The sequence below is a fragment of the Lates calcarifer genome, linkage group LG11, assembly GCF_001640805.2.
Source record: "Lates calcarifer isolate ASB-BC8 linkage group LG11, TLL_Latcal_v3, whole genome shotgun sequence".
Taxonomy (NCBI): Eukaryota; Metazoa; Chordata; class Actinopteri; family Centropomidae; genus Lates; species Lates calcarifer.
In genome coordinates, this window is record NC_066843.1 from 7,167,050 (window position 1) to 7,194,429 (window position 27,380).

The 27,380-nt window shown below is 39.0% G+C and overlaps 3 protein-coding genes and 1 long non-coding RNA gene across 5 annotated transcripts in view; 2 read left to right on the top strand and 2 right to left on the bottom strand.

Moving 5' to 3' along the window:
* unkl (unk like zinc finger) lies at positions 1 to 14,219 on the top strand. Its single transcript, XM_018705059.2, is given in 17 exon segments — positions 1 to 119; positions 780 to 989; positions 3,250 to 3,426; positions 4,038 to 4,171; positions 4,284 to 4,419; positions 4,516 to 4,633; positions 4,869 to 4,953; positions 5,339 to 5,505; positions 5,896 to 6,084; positions 6,936 to 6,986; positions 7,113 to 7,290; positions 7,391 to 7,477; positions 7,573 to 7,631; positions 7,633 to 7,810; positions 8,149 to 8,336; positions 8,438 to 8,695; positions 8,876 to 14,219. Coding segments are annotated over 17 exon segments (2,436 nt in total). The 5' UTR covers positions 1 to 54; the 3' UTR covers positions 9,032 to 14,219.
* Positions 14,220 to 15,137: 918 nt separating this feature from the next.
* On the bottom strand, positions 15,138 to 22,676 carry LOC108902988 (dynein axonemal assembly factor 8). 2 transcript variants are annotated; one of them, XM_051074097.1, is made up of 26 exons: positions 22,539 to 22,675; positions 22,324 to 22,426; positions 22,098 to 22,209; positions 21,771 to 22,013; positions 21,410 to 21,697; positions 21,188 to 21,332; positions 20,927 to 21,109; positions 20,681 to 20,821; positions 20,391 to 20,582; positions 20,183 to 20,290; positions 19,897 to 20,041; positions 19,469 to 19,745; positions 18,988 to 19,064; positions 18,739 to 18,893; positions 18,534 to 18,651; positions 18,220 to 18,351; positions 17,963 to 18,127; positions 17,443 to 17,745; positions 17,080 to 17,243; positions 16,850 to 16,991; positions 16,642 to 16,736; positions 16,417 to 16,531; positions 15,880 to 16,094; positions 15,697 to 15,779; positions 15,533 to 15,602; positions 15,138 to 15,329 (listed from the first exon to the last, which is right to left on the bottom strand). In XM_051074097.1, the coding sequence occupies exons 1-26, from the start codon at positions 22,575 to 22,577 to the stop codon at positions 15,261 to 15,263; spliced, it is 3,879 nt and encodes a 1,292-aa protein (XP_050930054.1). In that variant the 5' UTR covers positions 22,578 to 22,675; the 3' UTR covers positions 15,138 to 15,260. The 2 variants fall into 2 exon arrangements, 1 of the variants encoding a protein (XP_050930054.1); XR_007814194.1 differs by lacking the exons at positions 15,138 to 15,329; positions 15,533 to 15,602 and having other exon boundaries at positions 15,880 to 16,065; positions 22,539 to 22,676.
* An 811-nt stretch (positions 22,677 to 23,487) lies between these two features.
* The window catches only part of LOC108902993 (uncharacterized), a 29,923-nt gene continuing 26,030 nt past the window's right edge, over positions 23,488 to 27,380 (top strand). The window contains exon 1 of the long non-coding RNA XR_001964173.2: positions 23,488 to 23,577. This is a non-coding gene — a long non-coding RNA (uncharacterized LOC108902993). The remainder of the gene's footprint in view (positions 23,578 to 27,380) is intronic.
* igfals (insulin-like growth factor binding protein, acid labile subunit) lies at positions 24,125 to 26,965 on the bottom strand. Its single transcript, XM_018705060.2, has 2 exons — positions 26,798 to 26,965; positions 24,125 to 26,649 (listed from the first exon to the last, which is right to left on the bottom strand). Exon 2 carries the CDS (start codon positions 26,642 to 26,644, stop codon positions 24,911 to 24,913), a length of 1,734 nt encoding a protein of 577 aa, XP_018560576.1. The 5' UTR covers positions 26,645 to 26,649; positions 26,798 to 26,965; the 3' UTR covers positions 24,125 to 24,910.

A 27,380-nucleotide genomic window follows, 5' to 3' on the forward strand; every position in this document is an offset into this window, starting at 1 on the left:
ATGCACGGGAGCAACAGATCCGAGCGCATGCGCAATTCATTGTTTTGACTGAAAATGCCGTCGGTTTCGAAAACGGCGGCCAATGCGTCTCCTCAAACCGAGAAACCTACCCACTATACGTGAGTAAAGCCTGCTGCGAAGAAACGGCAAAATCGCTCGCTGTCGAAAACGTTACTCGCACGTGCACCCGTGCGCGTTTGCATTTCTTGCATTCCTCAACTCTTGTGTGTGCGTTAAAAACATGGTGCTTTTCCTGGCTTTGTGACTACCTAACGTTACATAGCAAACAGCGACTGCACGCTAACGACACCAGCCTTAATGTGGGGAAACACGAACGTCTTAAATCGCTTAACTGACCAGCCAGTCGTTACCGGAATCGTTTACAACTGTTTTACAGAGTTGATTAATTGTTTTGAATCACCCGTTGAATATTATACCGTCAACTTGGTCTGCTAAATGATTAGCCAGGAACTCGCTAACCAGTCTGCTTGTAAATAGCTCGGCCTTATTTTGAGTTCCCTCTTACTACGCACATTTATAGACGTACGCTCAGGGACTTTGAACGAGTATCACGTCGAAATACTTGCGTAGTTTTCTCTCTGAATACCAAGCTAACGTTAATGACCCAAAATATAGAGTAGCCTACACCACTAGCAGCATAACACGACGCTGAACTTTTTCTTAGCCAGCTACGACTTTTCGCGTGGTTAATAGTCATATTGAAACCCGGTTCCTGACACCATCTTTTTTATTATTATTATTTTTCCTCGTTTTTTCAGATACTTGAAGGAGTTCAGGACAGAGCAGTGCCCGTTGTTCCTCCAGCACAAGTGTACGCAGCACAGACCCTTTACCTGCTTTCACTGGCATTTTCTCAACCAGCGGCGAAGACGACCCATAAGGAGAAGAGACGGGACTTTTAACTACAGCCCGGACGTGTACTGCACGAAGTACGACGAGACCACAGGCATTTGCCCGGATGGAGATGAGTAAGTCCCAGTTTCATGCATGCATTGCCATGCTTCAGCTTCATGAGAAATGTCATGTGTGTCATGATGCAAGTGACTGATGTTCTTCTGACAAGTTTGGGGATGAGGACCATTGCACATAAATACCACTAAAATACAGAATGCAATGTATTCGGACACTTAAGCAGTAATAGATGAGTGTCTGCCCCTACATGGCTTTGGGCTATGGTTTGTCTTGCATTGGAGGAATTGTGTGAATATACCTGGTTTCTTTGTTTATGTTTGACTTCATTGCTTCATATAGTGAGTTTTACAGTGACTGAAACAAACTTAAAGAAGCTGAAGTACCTTTCATTGTGTTTTGATTTATACATACCATAGAGTATTTGCTCTGTAGATTTGCAGGACACTGAGTGTCCTGAAAAATGAGATTTTTTATTTTTATTTTTGTGCATTTTAAGGAAAATTCTTACAGATAAAAACTTTATCTTGACTTCACCTGCATTTTGTGGCAACCATAACACAAGTTTGTAGGATAAGCAATCTGTTTAATTCCATATGTGTAGGGCTGCAACTAATGCTTATTTTCATTGTTGATTAATATGCTGATTATTTTCTTGATTCATTGCTTTGTCTGTAAAATGTGAGAGAATAGTGAAAAATGCCTGTTATAATTTCCAACAGCACCATGCAACATGTTCAGATGTCTTGTTTTGTCTGACCACAAGTTCAAACCCCAAAATATTCAGTTTAGTATCATGCACAACAATGAAATCACCCCTCAAATCTTCACAATTGAGTGGTTGGAACCAGCCACTATTTGGCATTTTGCTTAAAAAATAATCAGAATTCTGTTTGCTGACAAGTAGATTTTCACATATGACGAATTGGTGTTTTGGTGAATAACAATAAACATAGTAAGCAGAAAAATATAAAGAAAGATAGAGCATTTACCACAAGTCAAGAAGGTTAAATAGAAAAAGGAAATTGGCGATAAAATATAAAAAACTATGAAAATATGTACAATATGGTAGTTTAACGAATTAAAACAATGATGTGATTATCAAAATTGTCAGTACATTTGCTGTCAAACAACAACAATTGTTGCTGCTCTACATGTGTGCATCAGCTCAACAAAATTGTGTATTCTTTGCAGGAGTGAGGAGTGTGTGATGAATAATGATTCTGTTATTTTGGAATTAATTGATTTTCACAGGAAAATAGGGATTTGTTTGGTAGTTGCTTGGTAAACAGTGTTAACACAGTTCTCCTGTCTGATGCCTGTGTGATGTTGAAGTAGATTTTAGCAGCACATTACATTCTCTATGTAGAATATGTACCAACTTTACTTTTCTGGTTGAACTCTGACTTTGTATTTTAAAATGTCAGTTCTCCATAATATCATTTCTGTTTGTATTTTTCCTGTATGTGAGCACATATTTTTGGACATGGAGTTTTCTTTTTTTTAACCTCTGTCATCACATGAGAACAACATTTTGTGAAAGGCTTGTGGCTTTAAAAGAGTCAAGAATTTTCATGAGTACTGATTAACTGTCGGGTGACACAGAAACTAGATATGTGAATTCTCAAAAGGGGTGGCAATGGCATTCCCCTTCAGTTTGCAGCAGGCAGTGTATAAAGAGAGCAGCCTCTCTATGTGATTAGGAATTAAAAATGGTACAGCATTTAATTGAGCCCCTCATAGAAATAAAATTAAAACAAAAAAACGGATTGAACGGAAAATAAACGACTGTAATCCTTGCAATTCCTCCACTGCCAATGAAAGCTATTTCTGTATGACCCTATGTGTTGCTATAGCAACTGTTGCTACTCAAGAAAGGAAAATTTGCCTTATTCAAAAGGCTTATTGGTCATACATTTTTGAAGGCATCGCTGGTGTGTCAGCCCTGCATTCACAATATTAAATATTATTGATTAAAAATGTCTTCAACTGAGAATGACCTCCTTTTAATGCAATTTATAAGCCTTGTTGGTTCATTACAAAATGTCTGGACCATGTCTTAAATGTCAGTGCAGTGCTTATCTTTTTCATGCTTGTATAATTTTGTCATATGAAACATGCTGCCTGCACAAACATTTTAAAATTGTAGTGAATGTTCGTATCTTGAACTTGAGGAAGGTTCCTACAATTTTTAAAAACAAAATTCTCCCTTATTATGTCTCCAATTATTAGTTTAGATCATCATTATTGTAATGTAATGCCAAATCTTTTTTATAAAATGAACTGACATATCTCAATGTTGTTTCCTTGCTTCCTTAGCTGTCCCTATTTACACCGGACCACTGGTGACACAGAGCGCAAGTACCATCTACGCTATTACAAGACAGGCACTTGTATCCATGAGACAGATGCTCGAGGGCATTGTGTGAAGAATGGCCTCCACTGTGCTTTTGCTCACGGGCCACATGATCTCCGACCTCCAGTCTATGATATCAGGTGACATACAAAGCAAATAGTGGCCTCTCTTTCCCCTGGCAAACTTTTCACTCACAAGCCTCACAATGGAACTAACAAGTCAGCCAATTTAGACATAATGTAAACGGAATACCTGTATCGCAGGGGTTTAATGCATTGACAGACTCACATTTTAGTGTTTACCTCTGTTTTTAGGGCTTGGCTTGAAGCATTTCTAAAAAGAAAATTACAAACACCTGCTACTGAATACACATGTTTCATTCAGCTCTGTGTCGCTGAAGAGCAGAGTGAGGTTAACTGATAGCAGCAAGTGCCAAGACTTTAAACAAAGGATTTCCTGAGCAAAATATTTACTGCAGTGAAAATTCAGGAGTTACATTGATAAACATTTGTGATATTATTTTGTGATTCATAATACAAGTTATATCATCATGCTGCTAGGCTGACTTGTAACTAATGCTAAAACACAGTACATGTCAGATGGTCCAGTATCAGGTGTCACTTGTATTTGTATTGTTTGATTATGACAACAAACATCCAAAGTTTAAGGCCACTGAACCAACCCCTTTCTCTCTCTTTTGCTGCTTTTTGAGGACAAGGAGTAAAAATAACATTTCTTGTTTTGTGCACAGAGAGATCCAAGCACAAGAGGCCCTTCAAAATGGACAGCTGGGATCTGGGGAAGGTATTCCTGATTTGCAGCCTGGCGTATTAGCCAGCCAAGCTATGATTGAGAAAACTCTGACAGAAGACCCTCGGTGGCAAGGTGAGAAACACATCTTGAACAGTGATGGTCTCATTCAATGCCAAGTCCATTATAAAGGAGTAAACCTTTTGTTTTGACACCAATATTTTGTGCTTTTTTATTTTTTTTGCAGATACCAACTTTGTTTTAGCCAATTATAAAACAGAACAGTGTACTAAGCCCCCAAGACTATGCAGACAGGGCTATGCTTGCCCCCACTACCACAACAGTAGAGATCGAAGACGAAATCCACGAAAATTCAAATATAGGTAAGATGTGACTCGGTTTAGGTCAAAAAAAAAGGGAAAAAAGAAAACGTGGTTTGCAGTGTGTTAACAGTTCTGGTCTTGCACATGACACTGCAGGTCAACTCCTTGCCCGAATGTGAAACATGGGGATGAATGGGGCGAGCCCTCAAAGTGTGAAAGTGGAGACAGTTGCCAGTATTGTCACTCTCGCACTGAACAGCAGTTTCACCCAGAGGTGAGTGAATTGTCTTTTCTCCTAAAAATAAAATTGGAATAAATCACATTCAACTTTATATAATAAAAGTTTCAGTATTATAGAGTATATGATTTGAGTTTTTGTTAAATAAGCTGTGTTATATTTGAGATGTTATTGTTTAAGCATTGGATGATATCATAGCTTCACTGATAACTCTGGAAGACATCGTAACTTTGTATCTCAATGGCTTCTGATTTGTTTTTCTTTTTCCAAGATCTACAAATCTACCAAATGCAATGATATGCGACAAACTGGATACTGTCCCAGAGGACCGTTTTGTGCATTTGCACATGTAGAAAGTAAGTTAAAGCTTGTCAACACTGAACTACCTTTTGATACTCTGTTCATAGAGCCAGGTATTAAAAGGGTTTGAGAAGTGATGTTAACTGCCCGTCCAACTCTGTGGAGAAGAAGAAATACATTAATTCTTCTCCTGTCAAAGGGTTCTTTTAAGTCATCAGCACACAATAGAACAAAATACAAACTTTTATGTTGAGACTTTCTTTTAATTGGAAGTTGTGTTTGTGGTGGAAAATGTATGAAATTATGGTTTCGTAACGCTTGTCTTTTTGAATCTCTGATTGACTTCATCACAGCCATAAGAAACATGAATGTTATTAGATGTTGGTTGGTTTGTTACAGACTACATGAAGTTTGATTCTGACCCTTTTAAAATCCTTCCAGGAATTCCCTCTACAGAGGAGACCATGAGTTCTTTGCTAACAGCGATACAGTCGAGTTCACAGTCCCAGCTGGGCTCTCAGCAGTATTCAGAGTGTCCAGTCAGTGAGTGGAACAGTGGAGGAAACTCCACCACCAGCGCAACCAGTAGCAATGGACAAGTGGGAAGTGTATGTTTTTTTTTGTTGTCCCTAAATAGGAAATGTTAGTCAGTTTGACTATGGTGCTGCAGTTGTGCAAACCGGCCCTTTACTTGTCAACATGTTGTTTACCATGCTCTCATTTTTTTTCTGTTGGCATGTTTTTATACATTGATTTGTCATTATTAGTTTTCTTTTACTGTTTTACATTCATTACCACATTCTTTAAAAAGAACAGAGTCAATTTCTCATCTCTATTTAAGAGGATTATTCAGTATTAGCAGTTAGTCATCATTTGTTACATTCTCAATCTATGAGCCTCTCATGTCTTTCTCAGCAGTGATCACCTTCAGAATAATGATTTTATTTATTTTATGTTTTAATCACTTTATTAAGACCATGTGCGCTTCTCTTTCTCAGGTTTCATGTTCTAATAGCTCAACTGTAACGCCAAGCTCAGGGAGCGACAGTTTGTTATCCCCAGTGGGATCCATCAGCAGGCCCAAATCCTTAACTAATAGTAGTTTATGTTCAGAGTCCGCCACATCCAGTGTCTCATCTCTGACGTCTAACTATCCTAAAGCTCCGGGCTTTGAACGTGAGGATCAGGTACACAGACTGCTCTCTTCAGCTTTAGGAGGAATACAACACATAGACAATGTAGGGCCTGACTCTTACTGTTTCATTGGCATTTTTTTAAGTCATTGTTTTATTTATCCTCTCATTCATTATTTGCAATGCCATTTTAGTTTTTGAGCCATTTTCCCATGATTTGCATTGTTTATGTGTTCTCAACCCAAAAAAAAAAGGTAATTATAGAATATCTGTAAAATTGTGCATATTTAGTATTTGTAACACTTGAGTATCTTATGTTATATATAATTATAATCAAAATTGATATAATGATAGATGATTGGCTAAAAGATATTTTCACACTGCACACATAGCCAGCAGTATTTTTAACTCCACACTAAAAAATCCTTTTACTTTGATTCCACTGCTTTCTGACATTGTAATTACAGAAGGAAGCTGCCCACTCACAGTGAAATGCATCAGTCTTTATCATTCAGGGCACACTCTAATCAAAGGCAATATGTTGTTGAGTTATTCCTAGAGCTAGGCAGAGTCAAATCACATGATCAGTTTACACACCTCTGATGCTGATTGGATGTAATTCAGCAGACACACCACATAAATCATCACAATAACAAGAACTATTGGAATTGAGCAGTATTTAACGCTCCTCCAAAGCTTGTCATCAAGTCACAGTTAGCTCTGCCTGGGAACATGAATAATGGTTATGGAGCAAAGAGTCTGTGTTTAAATAGGCTCTTTTATTTTTGTCTGTCTGTAGCTATGTATACTGTAAAAATGCCTTCATTTGATATTAAATGTCTGAATGTAAATTTAGATTTGTCACTGAAATGTGCTGTTTCATTGTTATTTGATTTGATTTTTAGATTAAGAACAAGGGGCAGGTGGATCAAAAATTGATGGACCAAGAAAAACAGGTTTGTGTTTTTATGGGTTTCTTTGTGGTGATGGCTTGATGATATTATATAATAAATAATGTGCTTATTTAGTTAGAAAACCTAAGCCATAATTAACAGCAAATACTTTCTGTGCTCCCCTTTTAGACACAAAATACTGTATTCTCTGCGGTGAACCCTTTGGCATCAAGCTTTACCTCCAGTATAACATCCAGCTTGGCCTCGAGTATTGGCTCAGATAGTTCCTCACCCACCACCTTATCAACGATGAATGCAAAAGCCACTCCTTTCTATCCAGGGAGCAACACAGTGGAGTCTGTCATAGGTAAGTGCATTTAAAACCAATGGTAAATAGGTTGATCCGACTACTACCACTCTGTATTTTGTTGTCAAATGTCAGTCAGATGTTTTTCGTTTTCCCTCAGGATCCGCTCTGGATCTCAACTTCAGTGACATTAATGTTGCATCTCTTGATAAGGAGTTGGAGGAACAAGACAGTGTTGGGTTGGCAAGTAAGGACCCCTAGTTTGTTTAGGAAATTTCAGCTGTAGAAAGTTCTTGTAAATGATTTTAAGAGCGGCAACCATATTTTGTTTGTTCCCCACAGGTCAAAGGGTGCTTGGTGGATCTGCTCCCGTTAACATTCCCGGCTCCCTGGCACGATCAGTCCTCTTTCAATTCCTCATCATCACTCTCCACCTCCCCGCTAAGCTCCCTTTCCCAGTCCCTGTCACAGTCTCTCCTGTCTGGGGCGGTATCACAGCAAAATCAACCTTCAAATATGTTAGCCAAGCAAGAGCACGGCCTCCTGGGAACACCCACCTCCTCCTCTCAGAACTCTTTGGGTAAGCTGATAGCATCAGACGTCTTGCTCCAAGTGAGATTGGAAGCATGCAACTTCAGATTTTAATCTCAGTCTTAAATGTCAGTAAAATACACAGAGTCTTTGAGACTTACTACACCACTACTCTGTTCAATTCATATAAGTATTAAGCACCTCCTTCACCATTACTTAAAATGTAATTGTAGTTCCATATGAGTTTGAGTTCAGTAAAAAAATTTCTCTCTGGTCAAACAAAAAGTTTCTCAAAACTAAATCACTCTCTAAAGTTACACACAGAGCCCAAACTAACAATTCACTTTTATTGCTTGGTCTTGTGATTTCAACACATCACTCACCCAGGCTTAAATGGAGGAGCCAGCAACATTTGGGACTTTGTAAGTGGCAGCTTTTCGCCAAGTCCGTCTCCAGTTTTCAGCAGCCTAACCTCCACGACCAGCAGCGCTGATCTGGCCCGCCTTTTTAGAGAGCTGGACGAGGCCAAGAGGAAGATCAAACAATGGGAGGAGGCCTGGCATCAGGTCAAACAAGTCAGTGCTATAAATGAACTCTTATTTCATTACAGAATTATTTTCCTTTTCATAGACAGCAAGATTATTTTTACTAATTAGAAGACTTAACTTTGTTCCAGGCCTGTGAAGCTTGCCAGAAAGAAGCTCATGAAGCAAAGGAACAAGCAAAAACAGCTGAGGCAGAGCGGCAGCTGGCAGAACAGAAATGGGAAGAAACAGAGCGCAAGCTGAAAGAGCTCCAAGGGGACTTTGATGTGCTTTGTCGCACCCCTGGAACACCTCTTCTGCGTAGCTATGGAGAGCTGGACCAGCTCCCCTTGTCAAAGCTTCACTCCATCCAGAGTCAGCTGCGTAATGACCTAGACCTTATAGACGGGGTAAGAAAGACTAGATCACACACAGCATTTCATTTGTAGCATCTGCATAGTTTTAAAAACGGTTTTTCTGACTACCATTCAGATCTTTGTTTTGTCACCAAGCATGCTTATTTTGAAAAGTCTGCATGAACTGCATTTACCTAAGTTGCAGCTGATATTCGTTCTTTTCTTCCCCAACAGGTAATATATCAGCTTCAGTCAAAGAAATGTATAGTTTGCCAAAAGCATGATCGTTGCATTGTTCTGCAGCCTTGCCAACATTATGTACTATGTGAGAACTGTGCACCTAGTAAAACAGAATGTCCCTGCTGTAGAACGAAAATATTGAAGTGGTGATGTACAATTACTCAAGGTACTATTTAAAGAATTAGCCCTTCGAAAAACTACTAATAGATATTACATTTTCTAAATAGCAATGTCTGTTTCATACAGCGATTGAAATAATTTAGAGCAAAATGATGTTTGACTGACAAAACAAATAGTATTATAAATTAGATTATGTACAGGGAATTCAATCATTATAGATTTTGCTCATTTTATGTGAACATTACCTTTGACAACTAGATAGCTTTCTCAATGGAAAGCCATGCACTCAAATTAGAATATGAAATTACCTTGCAATGCCCTTTCTCAAATTTTCAATCACGATTCAGACATATTAAAGGACATAAATCTACATTTGGTTTACACGTTGTTATGAATACATTTTGGCTAAACACAGTGCAGTTGCACTCTCTCCTAACAAAATGCAAATATGCATTGTCAATTTGACATATCGCCCTTACAGATAAATAAAATCCAAATGGGACCAATAAACTTGATTAAAAGCTTAATAGACAAATATATTAATGATTATGAGTTCATATTTCTGGCCACTTGTCTTGCTCTTTATGGATTGGTAATATACTTAACGCTGCTTCTTGGTATTAGTGTGGATAAATCTCTAATCCCCCGAGGTAGCATCTTCTTAACTTAATGCACTTAAAGTCCAGCCAGAGCAAATTTGATGACATTACAACCCCAACTTTTGAGGAAATCTGTTCCATCACAGATTCTTGTGTGCGAAGAAAGGGAACTTATTTCACTGTAACTCAAATAGTCTGTCTTAACCAAAATTGGATACATCTGTTAAACATAAAATGGGCAAAACTCAAAGCTGGTTTGTCTTTAACTGAAGAGGAATGTGATTGATACTTAATTGAGAAATCATATGTTTTTGTCTGCCTTATTAGTCTGAAATTCCAGAAAAATAAAGAGTGTACTCACATCATTTCACTAAGCATGGAGCTTCAAAAACTGGCAAGTGTGAAATGGGATGCTGATCCATGTCGTATTAGAGAGCACTGCAGTGTTTAGAAGCTCCATGCTCTGAGGAAACACTCCTGTATTCTTGCATTCAACATGGTGAAGAGTAATTAATGGAAAAATAATAATCTGGCCAAAGTGTTATCCAGCAGTAGTCACTTAATATGCAGATTTTTACACCTGATGAGTTATTAGTGCTGATCGAAGACCTGTGTCTATAAATCAGCAGCAGTAAATCAGACTAACCAAGGACAGAACAAAACACGTGAATGCTGTGAGTTTGCAGTGTTCCTCTTGAATTAAAGCCACATTTTGTTAAACCCCAGTTTTCCATTGACATTTAATGCAACCAGTCAAGCATCATTATTTTGACCAACTTTCTGAAGAAGTTTGATTTCTTATTAAAGCACTTTGTTGACCTGGGACTTTATTAAAGGGTATATAGAATTTTGCTTTAAGCTGCTTTGTAGGTATTCTTTTGTGTCTTTTTTTTAGATTTATACTTTTTTTCTATATAAGCTAATGTCTGAAGCTTTTGTGTGTACTGTGAAACATAATTTGAATATTTCATGTTTCCTATTGTTAAATCATGGCATGGTTCTACATATTATTAAGATTTCATAGAAAAGTACTTAATAGTTTCTACTTTCATAGTTAGATTTATAAAATTTCAATCAAATAAGTGCAAATTTAAAATGCATTTTAGGCATAACCAGCAGCTGTAATATCAGTAAGGCACATGCTACATGTTAAGGCTGTTACTCAATCAGTTAGTTTTGTTTTGTAGAGATTTATATAGCCTAGCCATTAGAGAAGCATGTATTGTATTTGCTAAAAGCCTGAAATGGTGATTTTTGTAGGAATCTAGCCTCTTGACCTTGTCTAGAACATATCGGCCTCTAACTCTAAAGTGCCTTGCCTTAGTTGAAAAGGATATGTGTAGAATTGTCAGAGCAAACACAAGTAGTTGAAGCTTGTGCGCAGGTTTCTACAAAATGTGTCTTTGTTTAACTTTGCAGAAGAAGTTGACATGTATATGACTATAATATGTGTATATATTAATAATATGCCAGTGTATTTGGCCAATCCCATTAAGTATTCCTGCGGAAGATAATTGAAAACAAACATTGTCAGTGCCTGTGTCCTGACTTCAACCTTAGAAATGAACCTCCCCTCTCCCTTCTGACCTCCCACCTGCTCATTCCTTTGTCGTGGTGCTCTTTCGGTGCAGCTTCAGTCTTTGAAATTAGGTTTTTCAATTTAACATTTGGGAGTATGCAAACATAGAACATATGAATTTGTATAGCAACATATAAAAATGCTTTTGAAACAGTTCTATAACTTAAATTAGTTGTATTATAATAATTCTGCAGCGAATGAAGAATCCTGTAGTTAACTTGTAAGTTGGATTTTGCATAGGATTTGTGCTTAGGTTCCTCTAATTGAAATGACCTTCTACTGTGTTAAAGAAATCTTTTTATTCTTGCTTTAAATTCAATAGAAAATCATGTATCTCCAGGTACACCTTTTTGCTACTTATAAATATGGGAAAATACATTGTTTACATTAACATAAATGACGATTAAGCAACTCAGAGGAAAAATATCAAGAAAGGTTATGGTATTTTAGCATTTTCATGATTATATTTCAGCATAAAAGGCAGGCTAAACACTTCTGGTATTGCATGTTATGCGATATATTAACCAGCTACAAAAAAAAGAGAAAAAAACAAAAAAAAAGTTTGCACTGTGTCACACTGCCAGACTATTTGTATTGACTTATTTTTAGTGTAGTAAAGGCTTAATAACTTCTGCAAGCTTCGCTGCTACTGGAAAAGGTATTGATGTAGTTTCTTGTTATACATTTAGTGTTTAATGTTTGAATGTTGTGCATCCACAGGTCAGATTTCAGAAACTATGAAATAATCTGTCTTCTGCATTCAACTTGACTAAACCTTATTTGATTGAATAGTTCATTTGTAAATCCATTTTCAGTCAAAGTTTCAGTACTTTTGTAAAATCACTTAGAATGATGTCACAGACCTCTACTGCTGTAGATTGTCCCTTTTTTAATTGATTGAAGGTAAATGTATTTTTGTTGGATTTCTTTCCCCCCCCATACACTGGATAGCAGTGTACGGTGCAGCTAATTTCACAGGGTCCTCTGGTCTATTTTGTTTTGCCTGTGAAGCCAACTAAATTAATGATGTCTAGTGTGAAAATTAAAAAAATCAACCAAAGTGGTGTTCTAGTAGCTGTTCAAATGTGTATTCTAAAGGGAAAATTTACCCTTGAACAGAATTCAGATAATTGCTAAGGTACTGGAAAGATTAGTCTGTAGTTGTGAGCAAGTTAAAGTGGCAGGTCAGAGCACGGAGGTTATGTAGATGAAACCGAGGTCTAGCATTTTGAGTGGCAGGAATTCTGTTCTTGGATGGATTTTTGCTTTAACATTTCATTCAGTAGGACATATATCCTCTTAGTGAGTAAACAACAGGACTATGCCAATGGCTTTTGCTTACAACATTAATGGACTTGAGCCCATTTTTTGCAGTTTTACCAAAGACCTGTACTATTGTTATTTCTTTTTGTACTACATTTCATCATTACTTTTATTTCAGTAAGAAACCTAAATTGATTTTAAAAAAGTAATCACCTAGTACCTTAAATAGATAATGTTCATTAACAGTAATTAATGGCATCTTTTTCTATCTAAAGTTAGCTATAGTGAGTTGATAACACAAATGATCAAAAATGCATGGGTCAGATCCTCACAAAAATGTGTATTTGTACATTTGATTTTGTGTTAAGTATACATTGACGTTTATGGCAGATTTGTGCAATAATGGCTAGCACATGCTGACCTTAAGCGAGGATTCAGTGTCAGTTTAATTGTTGTCTACAGTGAAGGAATGTCAAAGGTGAATGACATTTGTGTTTCTGAAGTGGCCATATAAACTTCACTACAGTACTGTTCTGAAGTTAATTTTGTCTGTTGATTTTGCTTAACTAGATAATCTCAATCACTTTGGAAATTGATGGTTATGCATTATATGCTGTTATGATAGGCCTGACTGTAAGGTGCTTTCTTTTTACCTGACTTTTTGTTTTCTGTTTCTGAAAGCCGTGGTCCAAATTAGGTTTTGTTTTTTTGTAAAATTACAGGGGACAGATGATGATTGTGACAAGCATCAATGGCAGATACAGACATAATTAAAACTGAGTTGTTGTGATGCTAATTTGTTATTGTGGCCCTTGATCTCTCTAGTGGTCTACTTATGGCAATTCAAGTTTTCTTAAAGAATTTTAACAAACATTCACTCAGTAAGCACAGTTTCCATTTCTTTCCATTTCTTCAGATTTGTTAAATTTATCTCTAATGGACCAATTACACTTTGAAGTACATCTGTGCCTTTTAATAATTGCATAATGTTGATTGGTATCAAGAGAATATTTCTGAGTCAAATGATAAAATATAACATGTTTAATTAGAATCAAAATTCCAGTGCCTTACAATATTTTTGTGGACCACAATGTGATTGCTAAATATTCTTCTGAATTCAGGCCACTTTGAGTTGAGAGTAAAAATGCTAATCTAATGAGATTTGCTTCACCAGTTTGACAGGATGTAATCAACTGATACTTGTCTATCTCAGTCTGTATTTGCCATATCATTAAAGAAAACACAGCAATACCTAACCATTGAATACACAGTTTTGATCTCAATTAATTATTTGGCACCAAAAACTCAACTGTTTGAGAGGAAAAGCACCAAATAGGAAGAATCTTGTAAATGAACTGTAATAGGTGTATCATTATGCTCTGCATTGGAATAGTTTAATCTATTTTGCATTATTGTTAGTTGTTGTGTTGTCTTTTTGTTTTTAATATTATGAAAATGGAGCCTGAAGATTTATGCAATCTTGTACATGTATATGAGTATGATGTATGGAACTGTTCAAATTAAGTAAAATACTAGTACAACAAGTGTTGTTGAAAAGTAAAATAATCTGAATGTGGAACCAGTTGTTCCATATACTTTAGAAAATTTCAGTAGAAATGTTATTTTAACATTGAAGCCCTGAAATATTGAATGTATTGTCCTAAATTAGATATTCAATGAATAGGTCACTGGATATTATGGAGCGCAGTTAATTCATTATGATGTAGCATCTAGTTGTGAACTGCTATTCAATAAAATTTATTAGAACTAAAACAAATGCAAGTTTTCAAGTTTCTATTTGTCAGCATAATGAGGAAATATGAGGAAAGAAATGTATTTTTCTCAGGGTAATACAGTGATTTAATAGAAAATGTGTTATATCTGAGGAAACTGCATTTCATGGATTTATTTACTTAATGTCAGTGAGTTTAGACATTATTTATAGATAGATAAAAGAAATATGTCCCTTATTTTGTGACAAGCTGTGTGGATATGTAGGAAATTCTCTACTGATAATCATAGAAATTATTCTGTTGGTATATTGATATTTTTTGTGTTGTGAACACAAAAATTGGTGCAAGTCTTAGAATACTAGATTTTTCTTTTCTACATTGAGGATTGTGTACCGCATAATTTCTGTAGTGTATTACTAGTTTGTTAACACTTGTTAAATTGTTACACTACAGTTATGCAATGGTTTACAGATTTCACAAAATTATTTTTATCATCTTGAGAATTAAAATAATTTTTCATCTGAAATGTGTGAATACTTTTTGTCTCAAACGCAACTTACTTAAGACTAAAGTTCTTAAAATATTTATAATAAAGGTGCTGTATGTAAGTGTTTGCTCTCACTACAAAGCCAACATTAGCATTACAGCTGTTTACTAACCAAGAGCGTCAGCCATGCTTACGTTTACAAGAGGTTAGAATATGTGCTCTGGGCAGTGCTACTTCTTGTAGGACTGAGGGCAGACCAGATGCTACAGTGACTCACTATCACAAAGTGGTATCAAGAGACAGGACAGGCCAGGGCTAACATTTTAGTATGAACTTCAGCAGAAGGAAAGAATATTTCTTCTAGACTGGTAAGTAAATGAGTGCAGACCTAAGCTGTTGATGCTAATGTTGGCTATGGCTATGTAGTGATAGCAAAAACTTGCACATAGCACTTAAAAGTCAAGTCAACACCAGATGTGGGAAAATAAATTTATTTCTCTCTTCCAGCAAAAAATCTACAACTATGGAGCAGTTAGGGCTATGAAATGCATTTTTCAGAGCAGACACCTTATGGAAAATGTCTGTATACATTTGAATTTTATGGCACAATGGCATGACAGCTCTCAGGAGGCAAGGCATAAAATAGGTACCATATCAGCTGCTTGGCCTGGAGGAGAGAACAGAGATATATAAAGGTGACTTGTTGATAAACACTAAAACAATCAATATTTGCTGCACCACTTGAAAACACCACAGCACACCATTACACCTGATTGGTTTTCAAAGAATAGCTAAAGACAAAATGACTTGTTTCAGTCTATTTTAAAATACAAGCCCTGAAACCAAAAGCTGAACTATTTTCGTGCTTACCTCTTTCTCACTTCCTGGGTAGATCATCATTTTCCCCATTTTTTCTAGGTCTGACCTGTCCTTGTAAATCCTCGTATAACAATGAAAGACACAGGTAAAAAGGAAAAGATATTTATTCATATGTAAATATATGCACAGTAGATGTGACTTGTCTTTTTTCATACCTTTCAAGGATTAAGTTAAAGCCAGTCACAATCATTTCCCCTTGCAGAGCCATGATGAGACAGGGAGCCGTGTCAGGAGTCATCTTTTAAGGAAATGACAGAGCAGGAAAAATCAACTGCTGATTGCACGGTTTGTAAGAAGGTAAGCTCTACAGCAGCTTGTACCAAAGTCACACTGCTCACCCTCTCATCTCCACTTGATGACACTTGGAGAATGTCTGCGATATGTTTCCTCTGCTTGTTATCCAACATGCTCATCCTCCCTGCCACCAGATGGCAGCCTGACCTCAGCAGCTGCTCTAGCATCTCCAGCTGGGGTGGCATTTGGCTGGGCAGAGGGGCATTTAAGGGCATCAGAAGACAGGTTGTCTGCCAAAGAGGACTGTTTATCAGGGACCCTGGTACCAATAAACAAGCAAAACAGGACATTTGTTGTCTGCACTGTTTACAAAGGTTATCTGGAAGTGAGTCATCCTTTCCAGAACCACCTCTGCCAAAGTCCCAATAAATGATTAAATGATTTAAAGGGACCCATTTTGCTTTAAAAAATGATTGAACCATGCAGTGGTCATTGCTTTGACTTTAAAGTGAGTTCACTGTAGTGATAATGTACAGTGTACACTACTAATGCAACCTCAATATAGGGCACAGCCTCGTTCTGCATTGTTTTAAACTAGTTACCAATATTTGTCTTTTTATAAAAATAAAAGTAGTCCAAACCTTCATTTGGCCTTGATGCATTTGAAGGTGACAGATTTTCCTGGGCCACCAGGTCCAGTGTGCAGTTCTGTTCACGCTCCACAGAGGCTAAAGGGTCTGAGCACATGCTGAGTATCTAAAACAAGAAACCAAGAGCAAAGAACACAGAACACCTGTCTTCTATCAGATACAAGTGCAGTCCAAGTCAAAGTAGTGCAATGTTGAAGTCCTGTATTGGACATATACCTGCTCCTGTCTCATTATGCTGGTCTCAGTACAGCAAAGCCCATCTGGGAAAAGCCTCCTCACACCCTCAATTGCTTTTTGATATGATCCCGATCCTGTGACATTAAATACTGACTCATACAGCAGCACAGCAACCCTGTTCTGGAACATGTACCAGTATGCAGTATGGTGCACTAACCACAGATGCCACAGTGTAACTGAGCCGTACCATAACAGTCTGTCCACAGGGATGAGTCCTCCCAGCCCAGCACGTCCAGCAGCCTCCTCACAGCATTCTCTCCCTGGAGGCAGAGAGCCAGCGAGGAACCAGAGCACAGCTCGTCCACATGGGCCTCCGAGTCTGAGGGATCCTGCACAGAATGGGTACCATGTTTGTGAATAATCAAAGCTTACCGTTTTCGTTGAAGCAAAATTTTTCTGTCAGACATTTTTAGTTACACTTTCTGCAGGGAGTAGTGAGGCAGCATCGCTTTTGTCCAGGGTCACTATTCGCAGGCCCACCAACGTGAGGCCACTCTGCTGGAGTTTGTGGCGTATTTCAGTCAGAGCGTGATTCCAGGCTCTTGGCTTGAACAAACACACAGTGAGCTGCATCTGTGGATCTAAACATAAAGTTACTCTTACTGCTCTGCAGTGTCACCGAAAAAAAGGTAGTCTCACCAGAAGAAAATCTGCTCATGTTTTCCTTAAAAGTTTTGATGGGCTCAAATACTCATGAAATACTGGAGCATCCTCTCAAGAGATTAGATTTGAAACTCTGGTATCTGATTGCATGTTTTATACAGCACTCAACAAACTTACCAGGGATCATTTCGTGCTCAAAGAAGAAGAGGGAGGCTTGTCTGAAGGCCACTTCAGGCGTGGGTGACATCAGGACACTCAGGTTACCGGGGTAATTGTGTGGTAGGAACTCTTGCAGCGAAGCAAAAGCATCCGTCTGTCTAAGAGCACACACTAGAGCAGGGGAGGACATCAGGTTGTCCTGGCTGCTGTGGCAGGGCTGCTCTCCCACCTCATAAGGACTCAGCTCCTGGGCCTGAAGTCGGGTCAGCACAGGCAGCCACTTCACACCAAGTAGCTTGAATCTTGCATGAAGTACATCACCTAGAATATAAATTTAAAAAACACATTGCAGCCATTTAAACATAAGGGTTAAGTTGATTTAAGACAGTTCTGGTGAAATGATTCACATACTCATTAATTTGGTCATTCATTACAACTGTGTCAGCTGCTATGTGTATTTTGTTTGTTTGCTGCCACCTCCAGTTCTAAAACCCAGAACAGGCTGTACTCTCAGAAATAAAGTTTGAACCTCACCCACCTTCTGGCCCTTCCGTCAGCACTCTGTGCAGGAGGCTCAGGCCTTGGCTCATGTCCTGCCCACACAGGGTCAAAATCACCACCTGCTCTGTCTCAGAGCTGGACAGGCGCTTTTGATGGGACAGGATCACACGGGAAGGATCTGGCAATGTCCACATACACCTAACTAAAAATAAAAAAACATAAACAGTAGAGGAGCATCTGCTAAAGTTTTTTTTTCTTTTTTTTTTTAAATGACGCTGAACACACAGTGCTTACCAAAGATGTGGAACAGGTTACTGCTGTAGGGCACAGTGTGGAAACAGAAGCTTGGCTCTACTGTGTGAGCACCATTAAGTCTGAGGTGAATGCAGCCCAGAAGCTTTTGAGCTTTAAATTCTCTCATTAGAGCTGAAACAATACATCAATCTGACTTTATTTTCATGGCAAAGAAAAAAACTTGACACAGAAAACATAGACTTTTTACATCCAAAATTGTACCTTACATATATATATATATATATATATATATATATATATAATTTATGAGCTTGTATTATGTTGTAGATAGAATCTGAGATGGAATTTGAGACCTGCTGGCAGACTAACACTGTGGTGCATTGCATTTTCTTTCCGCAGTATCAACACCAGACACTGAGAGGGAACCTCCTGATCCAGGGTCACAGTGGGTGGACTGCAGAACACATTTGCCTAGGAAAAATATCCACAGACGTCAGGATTGTAATGAAATTTGTGTTTGCTTTACTGTCCCTCCACCTGCGTGTCTCATAGGTTTACCTGCTGGTTGGTGAGTCCAAGGACTGCGGCTCCGCGGCTCTGAAGCCGCAGTCTCTGCAGCCCCTTCAGACCGAATCCTCTACGTTCACATACAGCCAACACTTGGCCATAACAACATGGAGGCACAACAGGCGACACCACGAGGAGTATGTCAGCTAAGCGGGAGAGAGGGGGATTAAGAGTTTCACTCAAGTAAAAAAAAAAAATCTTCTCACCCCGTGACAGTCTTGGCTCGCTGAGTTACAGTACCTTTAGTTGTAGCACACAGAAAGGCAGATGATCTGCTTAGACTGAACAGGCTGCCTCTGTCATCCGAAGGCACAACTCTACAAAAAAAAGTGAGGGTGACTGATTGTAACACTATTAGAATAAAAAACTGTCACAGTAATAAAGGAACTGTGCTTTAGTACATCCTAAGTAAACCCTATCTACTCTAAGGGATTTCAGTTATAGAATGTCCTGCCAAGATAAATTTCTAACATCTTACTGTTAAAGTCACTTAGCAGATGAAATTTAAAAAGTATTCTTTTTAACGGCCTTTGGATATTTCAGTTAAATGTTGAAAGCTTTCTTGAGAACATAAAGATTTAGATTTAAAGTTTTCAGAAGAACAGGTATCTCACATATGGTCAAAACAGTCTAATCATACAATGAGAAAAACAATACTCATGAAGTCAGAAGTATCAGGCTGTTGAATGACTTTTAGTGTTTTGAAATTTTAACAACAGACCTGTTCAGAGACTGGTTGTGATTCTGTGCACTTCCTCCCTGAAATCTTCCGGAAAACCACAAGCACAGCTCCCTGTGGACTTGACTGGCCAGCTGAGGGGAGTAGATGGGTGGAGGTTCTTGATTTGATGTAGAAGTTAGATCTGTCTTTTTGGGGAGCAGAGGATCTGAGGAACTAGTTAAATCCTTCAACAATGAGTGGGCATAAGGACCCCGAACAGCCAGGGCAAGGACAGGCAGGCAGGTCTCACTGGCTCCCCGGTTAACTGGTAAATCATCTAGAATGAGAAGAAGAGCTATTAAAGACAATTTTTATATATATTTTTAAAGGTCTTGGGCCAGAGTTGGATCCAGGACGTACACTTGACCTCTGTGCCAGAGGGAGTTATTGAGTGATTTTATGAACAGATGGCTTTAGTTATGTCCTACCAGCACTGTCACTCAGGAAACTGTCCAGTGGATAAAGTAGCCGCAGACCACACACATCGAGCCCTGAGTTCACGACAAGCTGGAGGGTGTAGTGTGTTATGAGGGGATGTAGGTAGAAGTCACTGCACCCTAGTGCAACTGATACCTACAACAAAAATATAGGGAAGATTAACATATATTGTATTCTGTTTCATTGCTTCATTGCTTCTTCTGAGAATCAAAAGGAATCTGTTAAAACAGAACAACTCCTCCTACAAAGTGCACTTCTGAAGGACAACGCCTTCACCTCTGTGTGCAGCTCTTGTGCGGTCTCTCTCCTCTTACAAACACGCTCCTGGGTTTCCACAGTCTGCCAGTAAAACCCTGGACTGAGCCCAAATGTTCTATCTATAACCTGAAATACAAAGCCAGGGGAACAAAATGCAGTCAACAGAATGCTAAATCATCTGAGATCTTTGAAATAAATTCAATTGCACTCTTTAGCAGCAAATCACCTTTTTGTCAGGGATGGCAGAGATAAAACTATTTAAAGAGGAAGAAGGCAGGTGGATGGGTGATGCATAGGGTTGCTGGTCCAGCAAGATCTGGAGCTCAGGGAGCCAGGGGGCAATCTGAGCGAGTGAGGTCTCAGAGAGGAACCTGCAGACATGGTTATTGAAGGGTGTATGGACATCTATGACCCTTTTCTGCAAAACAAAGAAAAAGAACATCAGATCACCAAGATCATCAGACACTCTAAAGCCTAAAAATTAAGTTTATTTTTTTGTTTTTTTTTGCTATTTACCCTTGGTTTATAACAGTGACGAGCCACAGCTAAAACATGCAAAACCAGTCCGTCCTCTGTCCACAGCTGCTGCAGTCCTGCAACCCAGAATGGGACCTGTGCATCACCCTCATCATCATTGAGAAGTTTGTCTGGGCCAACCTGATAACACATAAACAAGTGACTTAACATGGTGCATGAACTCAGTTTCGGCAAACAGCAACCTTTTGGCTAACACTAAGGGGAGAGAAGCCACCACTCACTAACCAAAGACAGAAACCAAGCCACTAAAGTGTTGTAGATGTGTGATTTGGTTGCAGCTGGATGTCTTTTTCCACGAGCTCCATCTCCGACCATCCCGGGACCAGAGAGGTTGACTGTCAGTAGCAGGCAGACCTTACTTTCAATATCTTCTGGTAGTGTGTTGACTGGTTGTAAGTGAGATGCCTCCTGTAAGATAAGTCATAAGTTGTAGGAAATTTTAGTACTGTCAGTGTATTTCTTTCTTTAAAATTATGTGGCACTTACAGAATCATAAAGAACATCAGTCCTTTCAGCAGCTGCCTGCTTCTGATAGACAGATGTGGTCGGACGATGCATTTCCAGCTGCTTAAGAATTTGCTGGTGTTGTTCACGCTGTAATGTCGGCTTAAGCTGTTGTCTCTGTTGGTTACTAACAGATGCACTGTCATGGTTAAAATAGTTGTTTACTGTCAATGATGTGTTAAATGAATCGAGAAAAAAGCATACCTCTGTTGCTTTGGTTCTTTAATTGAACTTTGCTTAACAGTTGGTGGGCTTTCCATTTTAGGTTCTCTGGTCTCAGATTGTACAGGGAAAGATTGTTTATCTACCCACACATGTTGTGAGTCATGGCTGCATGCAGACTCTGCAGGCTGAGGTGGCTCGTCTTTCGGTTCTTCTCCTTCATTTCCTAGTTCTGAATCTGGTGGATCTGTATATTTATCAGGATATTTATTCCCATTTCTATTCATCTCCCTTATTTTGTGAAGTAGCGCACTCTTGCCAGTCACTTCCCTGTAAGGGATGAAAAATACAAAATGTACCAGACTGAGGCATGACAAATGTGTCTAATGCAGGGTATATTTACCAGTCCCTCATCTGCGATCCGGCATGCGCTTTAAGGTTTGGTTTCTGTGCAGGTGGTGCTTCCTGGTGAGTGCTGTATTTGGATGGTGGTTTGGAATTTGATGAAAGATTTGGGGATGTTCTTGGTGGTTTTATTGAAGGATCAGGGCAACGCAAGTCAATATAAACAGTAGGACATTCCTGGTGACTTAGCTGCAACTCTGCTGCCATCCTTTCCAGTGATGTGTTCCACACATTATTCTGTCTACATAAAACAATTAGCGTTATTATTACTTACCATTATTAGCTACAAATTTGGTCACACACGCTAGGCAATGATATGACATACCTGATGTGGTTTGAGCCTTTCACAGGCTCTGACACAGACTTAGATGACTGGCTCTTACAATAAGCAACTAGCCTCTCCATTATATTCTCCTGGGACCTGGACTTGTCACCATCTATGAACAAAAAATGTGTTGAAACTGTAGTAAATTTATAATGTAAATGATAAATTGCATAACCACCATTATCATTTATTACAGCTACAGGGGTGTGTGTTGTATGTTATTTACCCGCATGTGTTTTTGCAGGTTCCACTGACACACGTTGGCAGAGAGACAGCCCATCTTCTCTCAGATTATGGAGGACATTATCCAGATCCCACTGGTCGAGCCTCTGAACATAGGCGGGAAACAAAAAGAAAGAGGGTATAGCACCTTGAGAATATTTATGTGCATCAGCTGTCACTGGTAAAGATTATGTTTCCTTTTCACTTTCTCAGACTCACCGCAAATGAGAGGATGGGGAAACCAGCATCAGATTTCATGCTGTCCACATTTGGTTTTACAGAAGTATCCAGCTTGGCTCTGCCTAAGTTCACAATATTACTCTCACAAGCACCTGGCTTTTATTTTGAAAGAGGAGAGGGAAGGAAAGGGTTCATGTATAGCATATCATTGTGGTTTACTCTCCCCAGAACAGTGGCCGCAGATTAATATAACCCACCTCAACATCAAGCATCAGAGTGTTGTGTATCCCACTGAGCTGTAGTGGTGCTTTTTACAGTTTCATCATCATTACTCTGGCTGCAAGTCTCCTCTTCTGACCAGCATGTCTCTGCTACAGGTTTCAAAAGCTTCTGTTTGAGAAAACACACACATATCAGTGTTTACCAGTCATGTTTGTTTGGAGGTTTAGACATTAGCTACTTCATCAACACCTATAACCGACCTCCAGTTCAGCATCTTCAATTGAAAAACTGTCAAAGTCTTCAGGGACCTTCAGAGACAGCCCAGCTGGTCTTTGATATACACTAATAATCTCTTCAGTCTCAGACTGTAATGGTAAGGGGAAACAGTATTAGCTGTTATTTGCATTTGTGAATAAAGTTATATAAAAAGTTCTTGTCAGTTAAGTTAACAGACGTTAGCATATTTGTAGGAAGAAAGTAAAAACATACTGATGAAGAATCGAAGTCGATGGTCGGTATATGTGGTTTCACTTTCTCTAGAATTGAACTCCAACACGACGAATGATTTAAGTCCATTTTTTAAAGTCCTTTAGTAAAAGTGCAAGTAACAGAAGGGAGTATTTTAACACTACCGTTTATGGCCGCTGCTTGAGACTCCTTGGTTACCATTGGCAACAGAACGCTTCTCTCTGTAGCGAGAGTGCTTTAGCAATAATGTTGCCTTCAAGTGCTGCCAGAAATATCGGAACTAATTTATGCCGCATGAAATACACAGGATTGTTTGACACGTGGTCAAACGACGAAACTACAGAACTTTTGATATTGTTCATGAGAGAGACAGAGAGAAAAGTCCGTGGTAAGTGAAGCTCAGCAGACTGCACAGTTATAGTGTCTAGTATGAACATGTTAGTGTTCTCACTTGTTGAAATGCAATTTAAGTTCTCTGGTATCGGATCAATTTTGCACTCGGTAAGCTAGTTAGCTAGCTGTTGTACTAAAGTTACTTGTTATTTGCAGGTGCTGTGCTGCACCTGTCCAGGTACATGTTTTCATGGCATAGTGTTTGTTTTGCCATGTTGTCGTAAGAGACAATACTGTGTTTAAATTAGTAATGTAATATTTGGTACAGTCCTTTGGCAGTTTATTAGTAATTGTGTTGCGTTATGTTGTGTTATTTTGTCCACCCCCTTCAAAACGATCTGTTTGCATAATGCAAATACAGTTCAGTTTGAACGAAAACTGAACAGATTTATTGCAAGTCTGTTATATGTGACGGTATTAGTTTTACGTAGGTGTTCCCAATAAACTGATAGCTGAGTGTAACTGTGGCGTAATCTGGTCCCCGGGTGTGGTAAGCTCGTTTTGTGGGTACATGAAACATTTCTGAGAAAGTGAAGGCACGCTGTTTTTTAATACATTTATTGCACTTTTCAGGCAATTTCCCAGTAGTGCATCGTTTTAAAGTGACAAATGAATTTTACAACACCAAATACACACTTCTACAACATACTTGTGGACAATGTAATGTCTGAACTGTGTGTATATTTTTCTCTTGCCAGTAACTATCCAGCCCAGTCATATAAATAATTAAATAAAGTGTAAGCTGTAGCTCAGTTGTTTGAACTTTAAATTAAGTAAAATGACATTTTGGTTTCTGGCTCGCAGTTTTAGATGAGGTTTATGGGGCCCCCAGAAAGTAAACAGTGTTTCCATTGAAATTATAGGCCTATGCCATTGTTTTTCAACTTTTTCTGACTTGTCCATTTTTAAAAAAAGTGCTATCACACTGAATTTTAAAGATACTTCAAAATGTATCACTGCATCTATTTTTTATATCCAGTCCATCTTACTTTCTAATGTCAGTATACTCAGAATAATTTCAAAGCATTTGTTATGGATTGGTTCCATCATATTTTCCAGAGCTGAAGCAAAAGAAATACTGGTTGGCTGGTCTTTTCATTGAAGAAAATTCTTTGTGACCTTCAAATATGAAGCAAATTACATTTTTTATCAAGCTGCAGATGACCTCAATCTATTGATATTGTTTATGTAAAATAAGAATCTGAATTACACATGAGCAGTACAATTTCAATCCTGAAATCAGAAACTGAGTGAATTCATATTGTTGAAAAGTTATTATTCTGTGCTGTGTACCAACAAAATCTCTGAACATGACTGTTCGTGTCTGCTTAGCAGCTGTGGAAGATTTCATTGTCAGTATCACGTAGGTCCTGACCAGCTAGACGTGGTGGGCTGGTGCATGTAATGTTGTTGTATATGGTGATAGTTGTGTCAGGCTCTTCACCCTCTGCGTGGGTCTCCACTTGCCGAGGTATCACCAACGGATTCCTCAAGCTGTAGTTCCTGAGTGGGAGGGTGCTGCAGTCGCATTTCCAACGGTTTCCAGATAGCAAAAGTTTTTCCATATTCTCTGGGAAATCAGGGACCATGCTTGTCAAGGCATTAGCTCTTAGGTCCAGATAGCGCAGCCTTGGAAGTAGCAGCTTTGTGCCATTCTGCAAAAACTGCCGGCAGTCGTTGTTGGACAACAGCAAGTACTCCAAATTCTTGAGGCCAGAGAATGTATGGGCTGTGAGAACCTCCAGCTTGTTGAAACTCAAGTCCATTGCCAGTAAGCCCACCAGATCTACAAAGCTTTGACGTTCCACCACAGAGATGTTGTTGTGCTGCAAGAAAAGCCTCCGTAGACCAGAGAGTCCAGTGAAAGCTTGAGTTGTGATCCTTGTTAGGCAGCCATTGTCCAGATGAAGGCTGTGAAGCTTTGACAGACCTTTGAATACTTGGTCTGGCAGACTGTGGAAGCAGCTTCCAGACAGGTTGATGACAGCTACGTGAGAGAGGCCTGTGAAACTACCCACTTGTGCTTCCTGCACTTGGTTGTGCTCTAGCTCTAAGACCTCCAGATGTGCAAGCCCTTCAAAGATCCTCTCCCCCAAGGCTCGGATCCTGTTGTAACTGAGTCGTAGTTCTTCTAAGTACTGTAGATCACGGAAAGTCCTCGGCCTAATTCCAGTGATAGAATTGTTGGAGAGACGCAGTACGTGAAGACTGTGCAGGCCAGAGAAAGTGTCGTCATGCAGAGAAGTCAGTCTGTTGTTTGTGAGATCCAGCCACCTCATGGACTTCATGCCTGCAAAGGCTCTGGGTACCACTGTTACAATGTGATTCTGGGCCAGGTACAGCTTTTGCAGTTTAATGAGTTTAACAAACACATTAGCTTTGATGACCTTAAGGTAATTTCCACTTAGATCCAACTCTTTAAGCTCAACAAGATTTTGGAAAAGCTGCGGTTGCAAGTAAGCAAGTCTGTTCCCTGCAAGAACAAGCTCTCGTAGACCTTGCAGGTCATGGAAAACTGTTTCAGGTAAGACTGCTATTGAGTTCCACCCCAGGTTGAGAAACCACATGTGTGAGAGTCCTGCAAACAGTCTTTCCTCAATACGAATGAGCTGGTTGTTGTGCAGACTAAGCGAAGCAAGGTTAGGTGTATTCTGGAAGATCGCACCAGGTAGTGAACGGAGGCAGTTTCGCTCAAGGTGAATGTGTGCTACCGACCGAAGTCCTTTGAAAGCTTGAGGGTCAAGTGTCACCAGCTTGCCACTCTGCAGATTCAAAAAGTCCAGGTTGCTAAGATCCTTAAAAGGCATTGCTGGGAGTGTGGTGAACAAGTTGCCATCCAGCCAGAGAGTGTGAGTGGATGTTGGCATGTCAGATGGGACTTGTGTGAAGTTACGGGCACTGCAGTACATGTTGAGCTCCAAGCTGTAGTCATCGTGCAGGCAGGTGCATCCCTTAGAACACGGGATAGGCTCTTCAGTCACCCTCTCTCCAGCTGTGTCAGGGTCTGGCAACACCAGTGATGTTCCCAGTACCCACAGCACCAACAGTACAATGGTTTGCATACCAGCTGTGGATATAATAGTAACATCAAACTATAAATTCACTACAGAATACATAATGCTGTTAAGATGTAGTGCCTTCCTAGTTTTGTAATTGCGTTCTTTTGCGGAAATTTTAAATGTTTTATGCTTTAAGGCCTAAATTATATTACTTACCTTAAATCTGAGAGATCTTGATTTAAGGTGGACAGGCTGTGAACTGCTGAATGACTGAGCCTTGTGCAATATGGTGAATGGACAGTCTGACAAAACCTTTTTTTTTTTGAGTCAGGTTCACTGAATGTGTACAGTTAACCCATTCATTCCTGTTAGACCCATGCGGTATGTTGCTAAGTAACTTTTCATGTTTTTCTCAGAAATTCCTGTCATGGTTTTTAGATAATAATTAGCTTGCAGCTGCTTGCTTAGCAACTTTGACAATATCAAATCCATAACCTGTTTTTAATGATGACAGAGTATGCAAAATGGAATAGTTTTTATTGCCTCAGTAAGATGTTAACAACATTTAACACATTTATTCTCCACATGGTACTGGCAGCCTAATACAGGATTATATATAAGTGGCCTTTGGTGTTTACTAAAGCCAGGGTCATGTCACTGAGTGCATTTACTGTAGATTTTAACTGATATACTGTGGAAAAAAGATAAGATGAACGCAGCACACCAGACCCTTGACTGACTTTATTAGGTTGACTATTACTTTTATGCTACGCAAAGGAATATTTGACATAATTTGATG

What these genes read in the sequence shown, in the direction of transcription:
- LOC108902988 (XM_051074097.1), bottom strand. Translation starts at nt 22,577, where the DNA reads ATGAAATCTGATGCTGGTTTCCCCATCCTCTCATTTGCG. An exon ending in TTGGACTCACCAACCAGCAG is followed by an intron (nt 18,652 to 18,738) that starts GTAAACCTATGA and finishes TATTTTTCCTAG; the next exon opens with GCAAATGTGTTCTGCAGTCC. An exon ending in CACTACTCCCTGCAGAAAGT is followed by an intron (nt 16,992 to 17,079) that starts GTAACTAAAAAT and finishes CATTCTGTGCAG; the next exon opens with GATCCCTCAGACTCGGAGGC.
- igfals (XM_018705060.2), bottom strand. Translation starts at nt 26,644, where the DNA reads ATGCAAACCATTGTACTGTTGGTGCTGTGGGTACTGGGAACATCACTG.